Genomic DNA, 18,211 nt, shown 5'->3' on the forward strand with positions numbered 1-18,211 from the left:
TGGTTTGGCCCACTGGCTAAATTTTGGCAGAGAGGGGCAGCTTCACCAGGACAGCCAAGTGAGGGAAAAAAGGATCTGCTGGACACTGCCAACCAAGCAGGTGTTTTAGAATCTGGAGCACAGACTTGCAATGTAGAAAGCACAGAGATGGTGGACGGGAGGAGGAAGGACTAAGAGCAAATAACACAGTCTTGAAACCACAGATACTAGTATTTTTCACCCCAGTTTTTTTCAGCTTGTTGTCTCATCAGCTGTTACCTTCCATTCCAATCATCACCTTACACATAATTTGTAGAATACTTGAGAGTTCTTTAGATCAATGCTGGTAAACATATTATTGCAGGACACCAGCAATGTATGAGATTTCAGCTAACTGGATTCCTTCCAATTAACTACACATTAGGGGCTAATTTAAAGATTAAAGTAGGCACCTACTGTTGTTCTGAGCAGAACAATGTCTGCTTCTTCCAAGCTGCAGCGGATGCAGTTCGCCCACACATCCCACTCTGGCTTCCAGTAAAACAGCAGCAGCAGAGCCCCACAGGACAAGATGTATCCAGCAACGCACAAGGCCTTTCGGCAGCCTTGGGTTTTGTAGCCAAAAATCTCCTGTACAGCAAAGACAAGTTAAAAATCATTACTATTCCTCTTAAAGAAATGCCTGGAATCCTACACTTTCCCATCATCCACTGCTCTCCCGTAGGTACTGTCTGTTATGGTATTGTGAAAAAAACAAGTCAGATAACTTGTATTTGGCTTCTTTATGTGTCCTAAACATGACTAGAAAAAAATTTTGCATGTTCCACGTAAGTTTTCAGCCACCTTCACAAAATCTAGATTGCTGTAGTCTGTCCAACCCTCTAAAATTGTTTTATGTAGTTATGAAACTCATCATGAGACACTTATGTGCGTGCATGAGTTGGAAGGATATCAAAACATAGAGGTCCTGATCTTTAGGCCCCAAGTCAGGAACACAGATTTGCCTGGTCAGCTTTTTTAAGATCCCTGGATGAGACAGCTGAAGAACTTGAGTACGCCTGCACTAGGGGATGGAGAGTGGTGCAGACCCACTGCAGGAACTAGGACAGTGCCTGCTTCAGAATCAGAAGCACTACTGCTCTTTTGCCATAGCAGTAAGTCTGCATTAATGCACCTATACTTCAGAGACTCAGCTAGTCTCTCTGCATGGTCATGAATGACACTGTGTGGCTGCACCAGCCGGAGATGCTTTGCATAACTCAGCACACACACAGCCTTTGTAAGGCTGGTACCATCTTCCATGACAGCTCCAGTATGGGGATTTTGGACCTTGCCAATGTGCCATTGCCCTAACATCCCAAAATAATAATAATAATTGTTACTAAGATCAACTAATAAACACCTGCAGAATGCTTTACATGTTCAGAGGGCCAAGGAAGCTACTCACTGTAGCTGTATGAGTAGGTATTATTATTCCATTTTTTAAGCTGGGGAAATTGTTATAGCGAGGTAAGGTGACTTGCCCAAAACTTCAAAGAGATGACTGTCAGCATTACAGTTTAAGAGCTGCCAGGTCTTGGTACCACAGCCAAATTCCCTCTCAGTAGTGCTAGCAAGAACTTGGTAAATGTGAAATGAAATGTATACAATGAATTTATAGAGGAGATCCAGCCCTGATCTAAGATGGGATATTGTATGGCTCCAATTACATCAGGTGACCAGGAGAATTTGCTAACATAAGGGTTAAGATTCCTCAATCTCCATCTTGCTAGTATATCTGCACCAATTGTGCAATCTGCTTCTGAAGATCAGATATCTGCAGCCACAGATATTGCAAGATCCATTCATAAGGTGAGAAGGAAAGGCAGTGTAATTGGAAGGATGAGTAATGCATAATTCCTGGTTCTGTGCTGGTGTCTTTGCTTGTTATGTGAAATACAGGCCCTACCCAGTGATTCCACACACTGCCTTGGCCTACCTGCTCTATGTCATTCTCCAGAAGACAGACTCTATCTTCCTAGGTAATCTCCATGGGGTGTCTAAAAGGAAGAAATTGGCAAATGTAGGGAAAAAGTATAGTAAACTACACAGGGAAGTGGCCTGCGTTACACAGGACCTGCTTATACCACCCTGACATGCACACGCTCAGCATTTTCAAAGGCTTCTGTAATCCCTGAGCAGCCCAAGAGAATAAGGCAACTCTGCAGCAGATAGAAAGAAGTTCATGGAGGACAGTAGATAGGCAGGCTTGCTAAAAGGTAGTTGGTGTGGCAGTCATGTGCTATTAATATTCACATGCTCCTATAAACAGGTTAAGGGCTCTCTGCTTACCTCTGTCTAGTTGTATTCTTTACAAAAATGTTACAAAATTGGTGTGAGCACCAGAATACAGAATAGACCACAGAACAATGTGAACTTACTGTTCACAGCAATGGCTTACTGGCAAGATCCAGATGCTTGGATCCAGACTTTACAGCTTGTCAGCAAGGCAAAGGAACTCCCAAGGAGACAGAGATGCCTAAGGGAAGAACTGTTAAAAGAACGCGCCTTCGGACTTCCTCCAGTAAATGGCTAGACCTGGAATAACTGGAATAATATTTTCAAATTGGGATGGGCATGAATATCAGGGTGGGGAAGAATAAGATTGCTGCCATGCGCATCTTGCTTCTGACAGTGAATCATTCCTTTAATTTCCAGCTTTTGTGCCTTACACCCAAAGTCTCAGAAGCCAATAAGGCTGTAGTTAATGCAATTAAGAAGGGAGAGGGTGGGCATTCAGCATGTGACTGGCAGTCATTTAGGATCATCTTCTGTTGGCAGTGTTCTTCACTGAAATGCTGAATTATTCCCCAAGCCTGATATGACAACATAGCCTTAGAGCTCAGGCAGACTCCGTCTTTCTCTGCCTAGGAAACCATGCACCTATTTATCAAAATATGTATCTGAGTCCCCTTACGCCTGCATATGTTTCCAGGCCTTTGTTTTCCAGAACAGTTTCCCCTCAAAAAAATGGTTTGATCCCTTAGATATCAAGACACTTCTCAAAACAAAGCATGCATCAGTATTCCTCATCTTGAAAACTAGGAGAGAGGAAGACAAGGAAAACAGCTCAGCTGGGAAAAAAACACAGGCCATCCACTATGCTGCCTGCTGGATCTTGTTGCTTTTCACAAGGGACTTTCCTTAGATAGACAGGCAGACAGACAGATAGATAGATACCCTCAAGCTGTTCTGACCCAGTGCACACTCTGCCCTACAAACACAGGTGTTGGTTCAGGTTCGTTGGTTTGTGTCTTGATCAACATGACATTTCTGAATACAAGTGTTCAGGAGCTCTACAAGGAGTAAGCTGGGAAAGAATAAACATCAGATGCTAACTGCTGTTTTGTATCTGGACGTGCAACAGTAATCTAAATCCAAAGCACAGCACATGGTTTGGAAACCACAGACATGGTTTGGAAATGTCTGGAGCAGGTTACCGAGCCACATCATTCAGAAGTAAAGCTAGGCAGGGAAATAGACTGAGCTCCAAACCTAACTCATGCCAAAGTTCCCTGGGCCGGAACCTTTCAATACTTAGCTTCAGAATAAAATGTTCTGTTAAGTTGAGGCGTTTTTCCTGACCCTGTGCCTTCAGGTGAAAGGACTATAGCAATGAATGCTGCATACGTAAAAAAAAACGTTTAGTATGTAAATAACTCCATGTTATTTACATATTTACAGAAACAATACAAACACTTCTCACTTGTCAAATAAGTCAACAGTGAAATTCTTTAGAAGAATTCTCAAAGCCATTATCTTATCAAAAGAAGAGGTGAATATTAGACCCACAACAGAGGTATCCACAATGGGTACGAAGAAGGGGGGAACAGGCAACACATGACGCAGGTTTCTCAGCAGGTTTATCTAGCCACGTGAATGCCTTACAGTAATTAGGGTTTGGAAATTTTTCAGGATTATTCAGCATTCACTAGGCCTATACTACAAAGATCTCCAAGCAAATGCATGCCCACTATGGCAAACAATACTTCCAGGGCTGGCAGAAATCCTGGTGTTGATGTCACCTGTAAGAACATGTCTGTCAGGTTGGTTTTATGTTGTTAAGGAAAAGAGGATAACTTTTGCTAGGTTGTATTTCACTGCACAAAGAGGCTGTGCTGATGCAGACATGCTTCTTTTGAAGACGGGTCTGATGAATGCAGATTTGCACTTTGACAATTCTTCTACTGCGTGAGCAGGTTTTTAGGGCTCAGTGTGTGCATTTGGCATATATAACATTACGCGGCCAAATAACCTGGGTTCTTGAGGGCACCCAAGAGATAGTGGAAAATAAAGCTAAGATTAGCTTTCTGTGAGATTCTAAAGGGCTTCTCATTATCTCACAGGAGGTAGCACTGTTTACAAAAGAGGCTAGTATGCAGGGCTCATCGCATCTCTGTAGAATAATTTATAATAAATTGTAGTGTATTGCAAAATGTTTTTTCCTCATCTGTTAATATCCCCTTCCTCTCAAGACTCCCAACAGTCAGAAGAGTGACTAAACCAAAATGGTTTAACTTGTGAGTGAGGGGTCATGGGAGAGGCCATGTATTATTGGACAGACAAAACTGCCAGACCTGCTCAGTTGGCAGAAAATGTGCTTATTCCAAAAAAGGGTCTTAGCTGCTTTTACAATGGCTTATCACTCCAGTGTCCAGCAAGTCTTTGTTACTTATATTTAAAAGAAAAATGGCCTGTAACTGCCAGGTCATCTGCACAGCAGAATTTAAATGCAAAAGTCAAACAAGTTCAGGCACCCTTTTCTTTGGTGAAAACAAGGCCTGCCTACCAGCAAGGAGCCTAAACAGTGGCTGTGAGCTATCATATTTCTGGCAACCCAGTCACCAGGTACCCTATTACAAACAACCTGTTGCTATAACAGATAATAGGATTAGACTTGAAAGACTGGTTAAGATTCACAAGGAATTTAATAACTGAAACTCATTCTTACCAACCAGAACCTGTTTCATCAGAGGTTTCTGTTCCCTCTGAAGCCAGTAGCAACATTCACTGTCATTCCATAGGAACAAGATTGTGCCTTTGAGATTCTATCTTAATTTTAAGAGTTAAATTTTTCAAACTCAAAGTATAGAAAATTGGCATCCCAAAGGAGGCAGATAGCTGCCAACATGCAGTGGCAAACTGGGGTTCACCAGCTCACTGACTGCAGTTGTCCCATTCCTTCAGACATAAGCAACTGGGGAATATGTGCTTAAGACAGGCTTCTGGCAAATCCTTCCTGAGGCAGAAGCCTGTCTATCACAATCTTTTGCACTGGAGGGGTTACGCTGCACTTTAGGGTTTGTGCAAAGGGAGTGATTAGTCCCAAGTTGTACAGAGATGAGCATCAAATTGGCAGTGGACATAAAGCTGTGTTTTTCCTCCCTCTTCCTATTTCACCAACAATTACTTCTTCTCAAAAACACCTTCAAGCAGATCTTTCTGAAGGAAAAGGGGGAAAAAAAAGTTAGCTAATTCAGAAAGTAAATCCTCTCCTATTAACCCTCTCTGAGGCAAGCTGCTGTGTCCAGAGTGCTCTCACACTACTGAGATATTATCTCATGCTCTGAATATATATCGCTAAGTTTTAGCTACTTAGCTACTTACCAGTTTAGCTAACTGGTACCAGGAGAGTGAGCTCTCATTCAAGCAAATGCGCTCCAGCCACATAAAGTAATCCCAAAGATGTGCACAATGATATATAAGGTAAATATCCTAAGTCAGGGTGATTATTCTTAATTATAGGACTACCTAGCACCTCAGCTGTACCACAAAATGGAAACACTGAAGAAAACTTCAGTGATGAGGAGTATTTCTTCTCATTAGAGCTCCCAACTTTCCTCAGCAAAATGGACAGCTAGTTCAACATAGGAAAGCACTGCATGTCCAGAGCCCAAATAAACTACTTGCATGCTTTCAAAATTACTTGAACTATTTCACTCTAGAAGAACTGGCACCTGCACAATGTCAGCTATTACATTATTACACCAAGTGATATGATCTTGTTTGAGGAGTCAGGAACTGCTTGCTAACAATTTGGTTCAGGTGGATTAAACTGACTGTTAAAAATAACATTGAAAAATATTTTTCATGGCTTAGAATTAAAAAAAAAAATGTTGTAGGGTCACTGAGACCATTATGTGCCAGCGTCACTTGCTGTGGCTGCCAATAATTTAAAATATATGATTTTAGCAAAGAATGCCTGCACATAATTCTCTTTTAGCCCATGTACTCTCACTCTCTCCTCTGCTTAAACACAGCCCTCTTTGTCTTTTTCTTCACAACTTGTCTCATCTACATATTACTTTCTTTTTCTCTTTCACACAAATATGCACACTAGCTGTTCTTTCTATACACACATCAGGTTTTTCTTCACCCTCTTACAGTACCTCAGAGACCCTCACAGATATCTTCCTGTCTCTCATACTTGGAACTTTTTTGTCTCTCTCTTACACATATGTAACAGACACATACATACCTGCCAAATCTAGCACAATTTGGCTATGGTTTTAATTGCTCCTACTACTCAACTGCTTCATCAATTTCTTTTCTGTGATTTTCATCTGGAAACCCCACGTGAATGAACACTGCTTATGCTCATTGCAGGCACAGAGAACATAGCAACTGACAGGCACCCTGGATTCACAGTGCAAATGGACTCAGCACTGTGCACACACCAGCTGTGCAGGGAAGACCTCAGATTCACAGTGCAGATCCCCGAGCACTGGACTCATGGCAAATGTGCTCTAGTATGATATTGGTGAGAAACAAAAACATTACTGGGATAGCTGGCTCTGCGCAAGCGCAACTTGGGTGTCCCAGTGGTGCACAGCTGGAATTGGACATGCAGAGTACAATGGTGTGGCCCTACACAGCACCAGACAGTCCGCTTAAACCTAATTAGCTCAGGCTCAATTCTGGCATTGCCAGTGATGGTGCCAATAGTGGGGAGAGAATGACAGGGTGTTTAAGGTCCTAGAAGGACAGGGGCAGGGTGGAGCACAGACACAAACCCCAGCAGCTGTTTGGAGCTGGGGAGCAGTGGCACATCAGCACCAGGGCTAGAGCCAGGAGCGGGGTGCTGCGAGCAGGTTTAGTAACCCAGCAGCAGAGCCAGTTGGGTTCTGCATTGCACTGAGCTTATTAGTCCACACCCGCAGAGCCAGCGCCTTGCACTTCCCGCAGTGGTCAGTTCATGCTGGATGACTCTGTACTGCATTCTCCAGCACATCCAGGTTACTCAGGTTTGCATTATGTAAAATATGACATCTCCCATCCCTGGATGGCAGAGAGCTGACTGAAAATCTACGTTTGTATCCGGGGATAACAAATGTCCACATTTTTCCATGACATGGTCTCTTTTTCACTAAAATAGAATTCTCAGTGAGTAGATTCTGAAGATTTTCTCCAGGATTTCTGGAAGTGAACAGTCATGTCAGCTTGTAAGTGACTGTGTTTCACTAGCTTCACTGGGGCTGTTGTACACCCAGAAATCCTACACGCACTCATAGCAAAGCTACAGTGCCTCTGCAGCATGGGAATTTTGAGAAGCACTGCATTTACCAGACCTGCATGAGAATTGTTGCTGTACAGCTGCATCATGGGTCTGACATCTCCAGCAGAATCTGTTAGACGGACTGAATGCATACATGATGAACAGCTGATCCATCCATAACATGCAGTAATGCCAAAGCAGCTAAGAAGCACTGAATTTACTACAATTGTGCACTGTGCTTACTATTTAAGAGAAGTGCCATGCAGTCGATCAGATATTTCGTGTAAACATAGGACTTATTTCCACATGTTACAGAATGCATGTAAACATACTCCTCCTATTTAGAAATCCAGCTTTATACAGGCACTCAGGCTGGAATAGTGTTGTCAATTCAACAGACTGCATTTGCTAATTTATGCAAATATAACACTTGTGTTTTTATGTTCCAGGGAAAGCCATGGTTCCCAGTCCTCATCTAACTGGATCTGGCCTTTGAGATTCAGCTGTCAAAAGGTTAGGAACACCTCTCTAGCCCATCCCTTAAGCTCGTATGAGACTACCTCTACCTAGATTTATAATGCCACGTCAATAATCTGCTAAGACATCCTCTGTTAGAGGGGATAACCACTTAAATCCAGTGGATACATAGAGTTTTATTGTCTTTCTGCTAAAAAAAATTATATCCCTTTCTGACTGTGTTTCTGCTATGGGAACACCTCCACCACCCAAAACTAAACTACAGACTGTAGCATTTTATTGCAGAACATGTGCCATCTGCTGCTTCAAGTTAAGAAAGACCTAGAGAGAGATACGACTCACCATCTCATTCTCTTCTCCCTGGTTAAGCTGTGCATAATGATCCTTGGCAGGATTTTCCCCCATGAAATGACCCTCTGGAGACTTTCTACAGCACCCTCAGGACAGGTCTTCCACGTTGTCTGCTGCAACTTCCACATTGAGGAAGTGCTGGAAGTACACACCTTTCTTCTAACTCTGCTGATATTTGAAGAATGGAGCTCCTCCCTCTCTGTGGGGTTAGCAGGTAACATTCATCCCTCCTCCCTTTATTCTGTTGCTGGAGTTTTGTGACTGCGAGGGTACGTGCAAAATTCACTCAAAGACACTGCAAGAAAGAAAAATTTAGATCCCACAATTGCTTGCCTCAATATGACTCCGGGTCATAACTCTGACAGGTGCAAACAAGTGCTGTTGGCATGCAACTTTCAGGGGAGGGCAAGAGTGGAGTATTTTTCTTTGAGAGATTATGGAATCACTGGAGACCACAAGTGTGTCCAAATGAGAAGTAAAATAGACATTGCTGTTGTTACACTCTTAGCTACCAGCCTGAACTAAGTGTCCAGCTGTGATCCCCTCATATGTCTTGGAGAAAAATTCAAGCTCCGGCATTGCAAACAGGGGCCCCAGTTTGTGCAGGTGGATTCATGCACTGACTGGGTGTCAGGATCCAGCCATGTGGGATCTGTAACCACTATGTTTATTAATTATTAAGAATATAATCACAGAATGTCTTCTGACCGCACCACACAGCTTTGGGGAATGTCACTGAGATTATTTACTCACTCCTGGGGAAAACTGGAGTTGCCCAGTGATGTCAGTGAGCTGGATACAAACATCTCTGAATCAGGGCCAAAAGGAAACTGGCAGAAAAACAGCACAAAGGGTTTTATCACCTCCTTTTTTTGTTACTGCTGGGCTGCATTTGGTTATTAGTCTTGTGATTCATTCTCATCCTCATTACTATTTCCTTGTCCTTTGTTATTTTTTAAGAAGTTGTACACCAAATAGTTTAGGAGTGACATCAGGAACGGCAAATGTGTTCTTCCAGTAAATATGTTAAGGAAACTAAATTATTATTTCTAGGGTCACTGAAACAGACCAAAAGGTGCCAAGTTTACTTCCATGAGGCATGGACTTGTGCAAGTCCCAGGCATCTCAAGCACCACTGCCTATCCTGCAGTGGGCAGGCTCAGAGAAACTGATTTGGGAGACATGCAGGGAACAGAGAAGAGGAAATGAGGCAGCTACATCAATTAATATAATAAAAGTTGTCCATTGTTAATAATGTGAGCCAGACACAGACCTGAAAGCCTGCTGTGCATGTATGCACAGCACAGGGACAGATATGTTTGTGAAATGCTGGTGACAAGCAGTTTCTGTTGGAGCAAAGTTGTTTGGTCTTGACACCCAGCACACTTCCAAAAGCGATGCAGACCAGAGGCTGCAGAGAAAAGGATATAACTGTGTTATATCCTATCCTAAGCTGTGTTATGGGTGATTTGTTGCAACAGAATCAAGGGGGAAAAAGGTCCTCTCCATACCCTTTCCTTTTCTCCCACTGCAACCCTGAGGCGAGCTTTGAGCCTTTCAGCTTTCCCTTTTGTTCTTCTGAGACCCAGCAACAGGAACTCCAGTTATTACACAAGAATCACAATTTTCAATTAAAAATTTAAAAGAAAGAATGCAATAAAGTCCATTTCTAATAAACCTGATTATATGGGAAAACTGAGCAGTGCTGTCTAGAAGCTATAAAAGACAGGAAACAACTGCAAAGGTACCTCTTCCAAGGCAGGCTGCTGATTTTGGGAAATGACTCTTTATTTTTGGAGATGCTGGCGTGGAAAACAGGAGTGCCACACATGATTTTTCTGCCTGGTCAGTTTTTGCTGCTTCCCTGAATGTCAGCCTTGCTCCTTCTAGTGTTTGTAGAAGACTAGGGTGCAGTAGGGGTCTTTGGCTGCACTTTCACAGAGAAGAGAGATGAGCTGCATGCCGAGTTTCCCACCAAACCCGGGTGTCCAGGGAAGAATCAAGGCTCATCCAATCTATTCGCTATTCACAGGCTTAGTCTAGCTCTTATTTACAATTTCTGCTCCTACAGAACACCCTTATTAGTGGAGATTAATATCTTCGCAACTGAAAGCAAAGAAAAAACAGATTAAAGATGTAAAACATCCATAATTTCCACTGTTTGGCAACCTGTCATAATATTCTAGCAAAATCTGTCCATCCAGAACCAATGAAGATGGTGGAATTTGTTCATTTTCTTAAGCTGGTTCACTTTCTCCTGAGAAAAACACCTCTAAAGCATCCTAAATTGGAAACTTTAGTTATATGGTGCCCTCTACTGTTTAAAGTAAGAATTACTTATTAATTTATAAATAAAATCGGTTTTGTATCACGTCCCATGAAGTATCATCGTTCTTATTTTACACTGATATTTGTCTTAAAAACCAGTTATAAATGACAAAAATAACTGGTCAAGTTAAAAGCATAGGTAAGATTTAAAACATAGTCCCTTAAATTTATAAACCAATAAATCTGAAAGCAAGCAAGCGGCAAAAACATGCCTCATTTCATCCCTACAACTTTTATCTCAGTTCTGACATAATACTTGTATTTATTATGTCATCCTTATGCAACTTCTTTTGCTCTGAAAAATCCCACTGTGTAAACAGAAGCCTGGTTTATAAAACATCCTAGATTTCTTTTTCTGTTTAGCTCAGCATACGATACTCAGTCCTGGGCATATCGCAGAAAGGAAGCTGTGAACCAACCGGTGACAGTCCATGGAACAGCACAAAGAATGACAAAGGAGACAGAAAACATCGAAGAGGGATTTAGTGTTGTTTAATCTCAAGAACAAGAGGCCAAGAGGAGTATTTGAATCTTCAAAGAGAATAATTTTATTCCCTACACCCCTTTTTGCTGAAATCTGATTTTAAAAGCTCATGTGAGCTGATGTAATTAATGTAAACTTCTCTGAGCAACCTGATCCCTGCTCACTGCACAAGGGCTGGACGAGATGACCTTTAAAAGTCCCTTCCAACTCAAACTGTTCTATGATTCGATGACAACAGTCCTCAAAATATAAGTAGAGAAAATAATATTCTCTGTGTCCACTGTGGGTAGAGTTAACTTGCTCTAAGAAAGAATCAAATCAGGCATGAGGGAAAAATTTCTATTGATGTTAGCGAGCACTGGCATTGCCAGGTGAACACTCCAACGCCAGAGGTCTTTATGGACAGGTGAAGCACACACCTCTCAGACATGACACAAACAGAGGTGATTCTGTCACAGAGCAGACGGGCCTGCAAACTCTCCTGGTTCCTCCTCTGCCTCCGCTTTCCACGTGGCCCTGCGGCAAAAACCCGCCAACAGCCCCACAGCTCACTGAAGCCCACTTGGACACGCCTTGTTTTCCAGCTTTCAGGGCAGCGCTTCCACCCGTTTAACGCACTTCAACACAACAACAGCTGCGACTTCATCTGGGAACGCTACCGACTCAGCGTGGAAGGCCCAGGTACGCCCCCAGGCCTCCACTCGGGGCTGGGCCTCGCCGTCCTCTCCAGCCCTGACACCGCCGAGGGCCGCCTCCGGCCTGGCTCACACCAGACGGGGGTGCCCCGGGCCAGCCCAGGGGCACGGGGGTGAGGCGCTGAGCCTCGCCCCCGCCGTCGCCGGGGTGTGCGGGGTCACAGACAGCCTTGGAGGAGCCATGCCCACCCCTCTCGGCGCCTCCGGGCCGCGCCACCACACACCGGTGCTCCTCCAAAACCCTCCCCCGCCGCCGCGCCCGGAACCCTTGCGCGGGGAGGCGCGGTTTCCAGCCGGGCCGACCGCAGCGGACCGCGCCGCCCGGAAGCGGCGGCAGCCCTGTCAGCCCCGGGACCGCGGCGGCTCCCCCTGCCCTTGCGGCGGCCCGGGGCGCCAGGCGCGGAGGCGGAGCGGCCCCGGCCCGCGGCCCCGGTGCCTGCGGATCCCCCTGTGCCCCTACAGGCCCTTAAGATGTGGCGGACGCGGGTGGCGGCGGCTTGGTGAGCGGGGCGGGCCGCGGCAGGGGTCAGGGCGGGCGCGGTGGCTGTGAGGGGTGAGCGGCCGCCGGAGCCGCCGCCCGCGCCCGCCTCCTCCCGTCTCGGGGGGCGGCGGCGATTGTCATACCCGTCCCGGCTGAGCAGGGCCTGGGCACCCGCGGGAGCGGGGCTGCCCGCGGGGGAGGCCGGAGCCGCAGAGCGGGTCTGTGCGGGAGCGGCGCAGGGGTGAGCCCTGGCCTGCTGGGGCGGGGGGGAGCTGCTCTCAGGCGGGGAAACTCCCCGTCCCCCAGCCGTTTCGGGACTGCGGGTGCGAAGTGGAAGGGAGCTGCGTGTCCTGTATTCCCGCCCTAGGGCTGCCTTCGTGTCCAGATGTTGGCTCTCCCCAGCAGCTGCCCGCAGTTACTCTGTTTTTCATGGTTTTTCTACCCAATTCCAGACAGGAGCAGTGAAACCCAGTGGCCAGTAATCTCACAACGTTCCACGGCAGATTTGGGAGCAGCAGGAGGAGAATAAGTGTTTAGTGCTGAACGAGAAAGCAGATACTACAGTGCTTTTTGTTGGGTTACGTTTGAACGTCTGCTTCACCGGCATAGCTATTAAAAGTGTACATAGCCTATCTTTATAGAAAATTTGTCCCAGCTGAGGTGGGGGTATTTTGAACTCTTAAACTGGAGCGATATGTGTAAAATGTTAGGTATGACTCCAGGTGGAATGCTTGGCTATCGATAGTAACAGGCTACTTGTTCCTGTTTTGCAAGGTATCTATAATCTCAGCGCAACGCAACACCAGTCAGGTTGCAAGCCTGTAATCAGGCAGATTCTAATGGCAGAGCTGCTCATGTCTAGAAGGCTAATTTTTGTTGTTGTTGAAACGAGCTTTCCAGAGGCTTTCAATTTGGGATTCATTAAATACTTCATTTAATAACATTGCATTGCCACCCTTTTCACTGTAACTGCACTTTCAAGTGAAGATCTTAAGGTGATTTTTCTCTCAGTATTCATCATGAGTCTTTTTAGCCATGGGAGGAGAGAAGAAAGGGGAAAATAAAAGTTTTGATATGATGATGGAGTACTGTTTTTTTTAATGAATTGTAAGATTTTACATGTGCAGTTAAAGCAGGTAGGGTTTGAAATATGCAATAGCACTGGAAAGGAGATCGTTGTTGATCAAGTTCTTCCCATAATAATTTGTGATGGAACTCATTTTTTCCTTCAGTTTAAACATACAGAATGATTGGTGTAAAACACAGTGTATTTTAAAAGAACAATCGCAGAGAAGAAAATTACATAATATTACACAATGCTTTTAACCTAGGTGAAGACTAATGATGAGAAGTGGCTGCTATAACACATACTACCACTTTGTCTCTGCTGAAATTATTAAATATCTGTGTAATGGTAGTGACTGCAAAACAAAAGAAACAACAGCTTGCTTTGCACAGGCTTACCATACCCTGATTTTCAAAAACTGTCTTCAAAAGTAAGAAATAAAACATTTGCAGTGTGGAGTGTGGATTTTTTTATTGTTATGTAGTCACTTCTGTGTTGATACTCTCTGTGGTTAATTTCTGAGCCTCTTGTAATTCCATGTCAAAGAGGAGAAACTTGGCACTGCTTTACGGATTGTTCTGCCCCCACTTATTATACTCTTTGTAGATACTAAGTTTGTAATTGCAAAGGCACAGCCTTCTAAATAGTCTAGTATAGCAGCAAGAGGATACTCTTCCAAATCATAGTGACTCTTATGAACGAGGACTTTCATAACAGTCAGTGGAGTTCCCTTTTTTAAGCTTTCTATTACACTAAAGGAAATCTCTAAACATAGATCAGCAGGATAACCGGTCTCTTAAAAGCGGGAAATGTCTCAATTCACATAATTCAGATTCTTAATTTATCTTCCAAAAGCTTAATTTTTCGGTCAAAAGTGCTTTTACAACAAAGTCTTCCACTGCTTTTGACATTAAGAATATGTCATATACTAGAAATATGTACATGGAGAATCTCAAGGCAAAGAACTGCATATATTATAGAGCATGTTCTAAGAAAATGCTGTAATATTTTCCATTTCATATGATTCACTTATTCTCTTTAAGTTCTGTTAATTTTAAATGTTTTAGGATTACGGGATGAATAATTTTCCTTCTCAGTAGCATGAAGCACTTTCTTCTTATGTATTTGTCCCCTTTGTAAGTAAATGCACTTGATAATATTGAAAACCTTGAAAAAACCATCAAGGAACAAGCATTAATTTCAAGAACTGTAACTTCACCTATATTTTACATCCAGCAAATGATTTAGTATTAACCATTCTGATACGATGGTGAGACTAAACAGTTACAGAAGAAATTGCTTTTTCCAGAGCAGTTGTCTTTTCCCTAAACTAGCAAAGCTACCTCAAAATGTTGAAGCATGCAGATAGTGTAATTAACAGTATACAAAGAGCTTTCTTTCAACCTATGCAGGTTGAACCAATCCTAGGCAGGATTGATAAGGTTCCTGTGTTTTAATAAGTGCTTTTCATGGCTGAGCCCTGTTTTCAGAGTGAAGTCTTTCAGACTGAAACTTTCCCTCTTGCATAAATCTGAATTACTTTACTGAGTCTTCAACAAACATGGTGCAGCTGTCTCCAGAGTAATCTTGTCTCTGCGTGACCTAAGACAAAACAATAATGCTGTAATTCTAGAACCACAGAATATTAGTGAAAGGAACTGAAAGATGTCATGAAGTATGTGCTTCAACTCCAAAGGAGAATCCACTTTGCCAGAAAATGACAAATGTATTTTGCAAAGGAATTTTGTCTGCGGGTTGTTTTTTTTGAAGTTTAAAAATCCTCTACAAACTTGATGTTCTCTAAAAGTTTGTTCTGAATAACAAGATAGGTCAAACTATCAAGTTTTACTTTATGTTGCAAGATGATCGTAGTCTTCTGTGGACTCTTAGCTCCTGTTTACCCAAACTGTGTTTTACCACAGATATTTTACTTGCGTTCATCCAGTGTCGAATTTAAATTTAATTCATAACAGACTTCATAAATGGTATTTAAGGTTTTATTTCTGTAATCAGTAGAAATGCTGTACCCATTAACCATGTTTACAGCTTTTTATTTTCCTGGTAGCATAGCAATGATAGCTGTAAATTGAACATCCAAAGCGATGCTCTAATTTATCTTTAAGCAGCTAAAACGTAATGTGCATTGTTTCTAAAGAGGTTATTGAGTTAATGGTGTGTTGAGGAAATCTGTTACTTAGAGTTTTTATGTCTTTCTTTCAGTGTCATCTGCCGGAGTCTAGCAAATAGCAGCTATGGAATAAAAAGAAAATCACCACTTCAAAACTTGCATCTTATTTCCCGAAGTATACATCATCCCTACTACCCAAGTTCAAAATTTCAAAGATCTCCGTTAAGGATATCAGTTCAGCTGTTCTCTTCTCTTAATCGTCTTCCCCTACGTAAAACAAAACTTTTAGATGTAAAATATGGATACCAGTCCCACAGGAACTTTTGGCTAGCAAGACTAGCATCAAGGCTACTCAAACTTCGCTATCTTATATTAGGATCTGCTGTAGGTGGTGGTTATACAGCTAAGAAGGTATTTATCTGTGGAAGCTATTTTATGCATTTTGTCTTTGTTGTTGTTGTATGTTTCAGAACAATAGTTCTTGGAATATCCACAGAAATTACAGGATATTATTACAGGATGACAATAAAGATGAGTGAAAATGGAAAACAGATTGTTTAGCGAACTGTTATAAATTTTAAAAGATCCAAGTAGTAGTATTCATATGAAAACGATGGTGGGTTAGTATGTTTTATATGTAGGTATTACTTTTCAGTAGATTGCTCATATGCTTCTCTCCATACGTTTCTTCTTCTATTTCTACTATTTTTTTTCTTTTTTGTATATAGACATATGATCAGTGGAAGGACATGATGCCAGATCTCGATGAATATAAGTGGATCGTTCCTGACTTCATTTGGGAGCTTGATGAACATCTTGACTTCGGTATCACAAAAGCTAAAATGCTACTCTATCTAAAGACTAGTATATGTACATCTTAAACATAAGGGTGTAGGTCCTCAGTGCCTCTTCCCAGTGCAGTAGTATCTTTATAGCTGTAATTTGAGTGAACTCGTTAGTTTGGTGTGTCTTACCACAGTATTTGTATCAGTGCGTCCGTAAGAAAAAATTAAGCATCATTTAGCATTGATATTCCATAATTCATCCTTTCATTTGAGAATGTTCTTGGTCCTTTCGTATGGCTGCGTAATTCCATTATTGAAAGGAGACTTGCAACATGATGAAGGGGTCTTACTTAGATTTTTGTAGTATTATGCACAAAGTTCTTTCTTTCTATATAAATAACACTTGAAAGTGAAAAATATAAAAAGATAAGTGAAAGGTGTGTATGGTTAAAATACCGACTGCAAATGCAGAATGGTGAAGATACCCACCTACAAAATTATCTTGAAGAGACAGAAAAAAAAGAAAGTTAAAAATATAGACTCTGTTTTCCTGGATCTTCTGGTTACAGAGGGCATATTTTCAGATGAAAGATAAAAATCTAAAAAACAAGCACTGAGTTACTTCTATATGCAGGGTAGTAAGGTTGTGTTCTATTTTTAAAAAAAAAAAGCTTATTATTTCACTGTGAGCATTGCATAGATAAATGCAGGGATTGAATAACTGAGACAAATGTTTTCTTGTTTGTATTGGTAGTGGACACTACATTTTTGTAGTACCCCAAAGCTAATAAGTTTTTTTTTAAAGGATTACAAAATCGGCTTCTTTATGAAATTGAGAAATAATCTTTTCTTAAAATGTACAAGAGATGGGCATAGTTAGTGCTGTGTAATTTTATAACATCCTCTGCAAAGTATGAGAGAGAATAGTGTATGAAATGTGGTGAAATGTAGTGATAAGTTTCAGAGTATTTTAAAGTACCTGAGGCAACTAACTTATCTGGAAGTTCAAAGTCTAAAACTGCAGTTGGTTTTTCAGATCTGATAAATCTTTCCCAGTGCTAATGGGGGGAGGTGCATGTGGAAAGAAACTTTTTAATTCTTTATTTAAAAAAAAAAAAAAGGTCCTGAAACAGTTGCTAGGTTTTACAGTCTAAGCCATTTTTGTTAACAAAAATAACAGGAAAGAAAAAAATACTTACTACCTGTTGTACTCTTTTCCTAGAAAAAATTATCAAAGCCCTCCCTGATGCAGATGACCTTGCCAAACTTTTGCCTGACTTTGACAAGATTGGAGAAAGCTTCACTTCGCTCAAAGGATTTTTTTCTCCTGGTGAGAACAATATTTCAGCTTAGTTTTAATTTTGAAAACATAAGCTATTACAAGATGAGGTTACAGATGTGTCCTTAGACACTAAAAGAAAGCGGATCCTGAAAATGCATGCCGTTTCATTGAATATCACGTCTGAGAGTGTTATGGACACAGGTAAGTGTAATGTATTTTCAAAAGCAAGAATTCTAGTAGCAAGTAGTGAGAACCAAAATGTGAAATGAATAGAACACTAGAATTCTTGTACAATTCTAAACAAACAGATTGAAAGCTAAATTGCTTCAGTCTTAAAAGCTGGACATGTCCAGTTGGAATTTGGAGAAGGTGAGGGTGGCACTGGACAGTAACAGTACCACAGCTGTTGCAGGAGAAGAGTTGGATTATTAAGAATCATGATTCTTAATGTTGTAAGCATGTGAAATAAGAGATTTGTGATGAAGGTATTCTTTAGGGTTGAGTGATATTTTTCATTTGTACACAGCTCCAGAAGGACTTTGAAGATTTAGCTTGCTTAGGGGCTACATTTCAAAGGAATAGGTAGGAGTTATATATGTTTCACAGAAAGCAGGGGGATGG

The 18,211-nt window shown here is 42.0% G+C and overlaps 2 protein-coding genes across 6 annotated transcripts in view; one reads left to right on the forward strand and one right to left on the reverse strand.

Moving 5' to 3' along the window:
- The window catches only part of LOC104052155 (probable cation-transporting ATPase 13A4), a 42,815-nt gene extending 34,420 nt beyond the window's left edge, over positions 1 to 8,395 (reverse strand). Inside the window, exons 1-2 of the mRNA XM_009513332.2 lie at positions 8,333 to 8,395; positions 436 to 609 (exon numbers count right to left, since the gene is read on the reverse strand). Of these exons, the coding sequence (XP_009511627.1) occupies positions 436 to 609; positions 8,333 to 8,395 (237 nt within the window). The remainder of the gene's footprint in view (positions 1 to 435; positions 610 to 8,332) is intronic.
- Positions 8,396 to 12,147: 3,752 nt separating this feature from the next.
- Positions 12,148 to 18,211, forward strand: part of OPA1 (OPA1 mitochondrial dynamin like GTPase) — a 57,799-nt gene continuing 51,735 nt past the window's right edge. For 4 of the 5 annotated variants that reach the window (XM_064457607.1, XM_064457609.1, XM_064457608.1 and 1 more), the window contains exons 1-4: positions 12,148 to 12,348; positions 15,616 to 15,934; positions 16,252 to 16,348; positions 17,531 to 17,638. In XM_064457607.1, the coding sequence (XP_064313677.1) occupies positions 12,320 to 12,348; positions 15,616 to 15,934; positions 16,252 to 16,348; positions 17,531 to 17,638 (553 nt within the window). In that variant the 5' untranslated portion in view covers positions 12,148 to 12,319. Of the gene's footprint in view, positions 12,349 to 15,615; positions 15,935 to 16,251; positions 16,349 to 17,530; positions 17,639 to 17,658; positions 17,792 to 18,211 lie in introns of those variants that run through there. The other variant, XM_064457611.1, reaches the window with a different exon arrangement.

Source organism: Phalacrocorax carbo, chromosome 7 (assembly GCF_963921805.1).
Source record: "Phalacrocorax carbo chromosome 7, bPhaCar2.1, whole genome shotgun sequence".
NCBI lineage: Eukaryota > Metazoa > Chordata > Aves > Suliformes > Phalacrocoracidae > Phalacrocorax > Phalacrocorax carbo.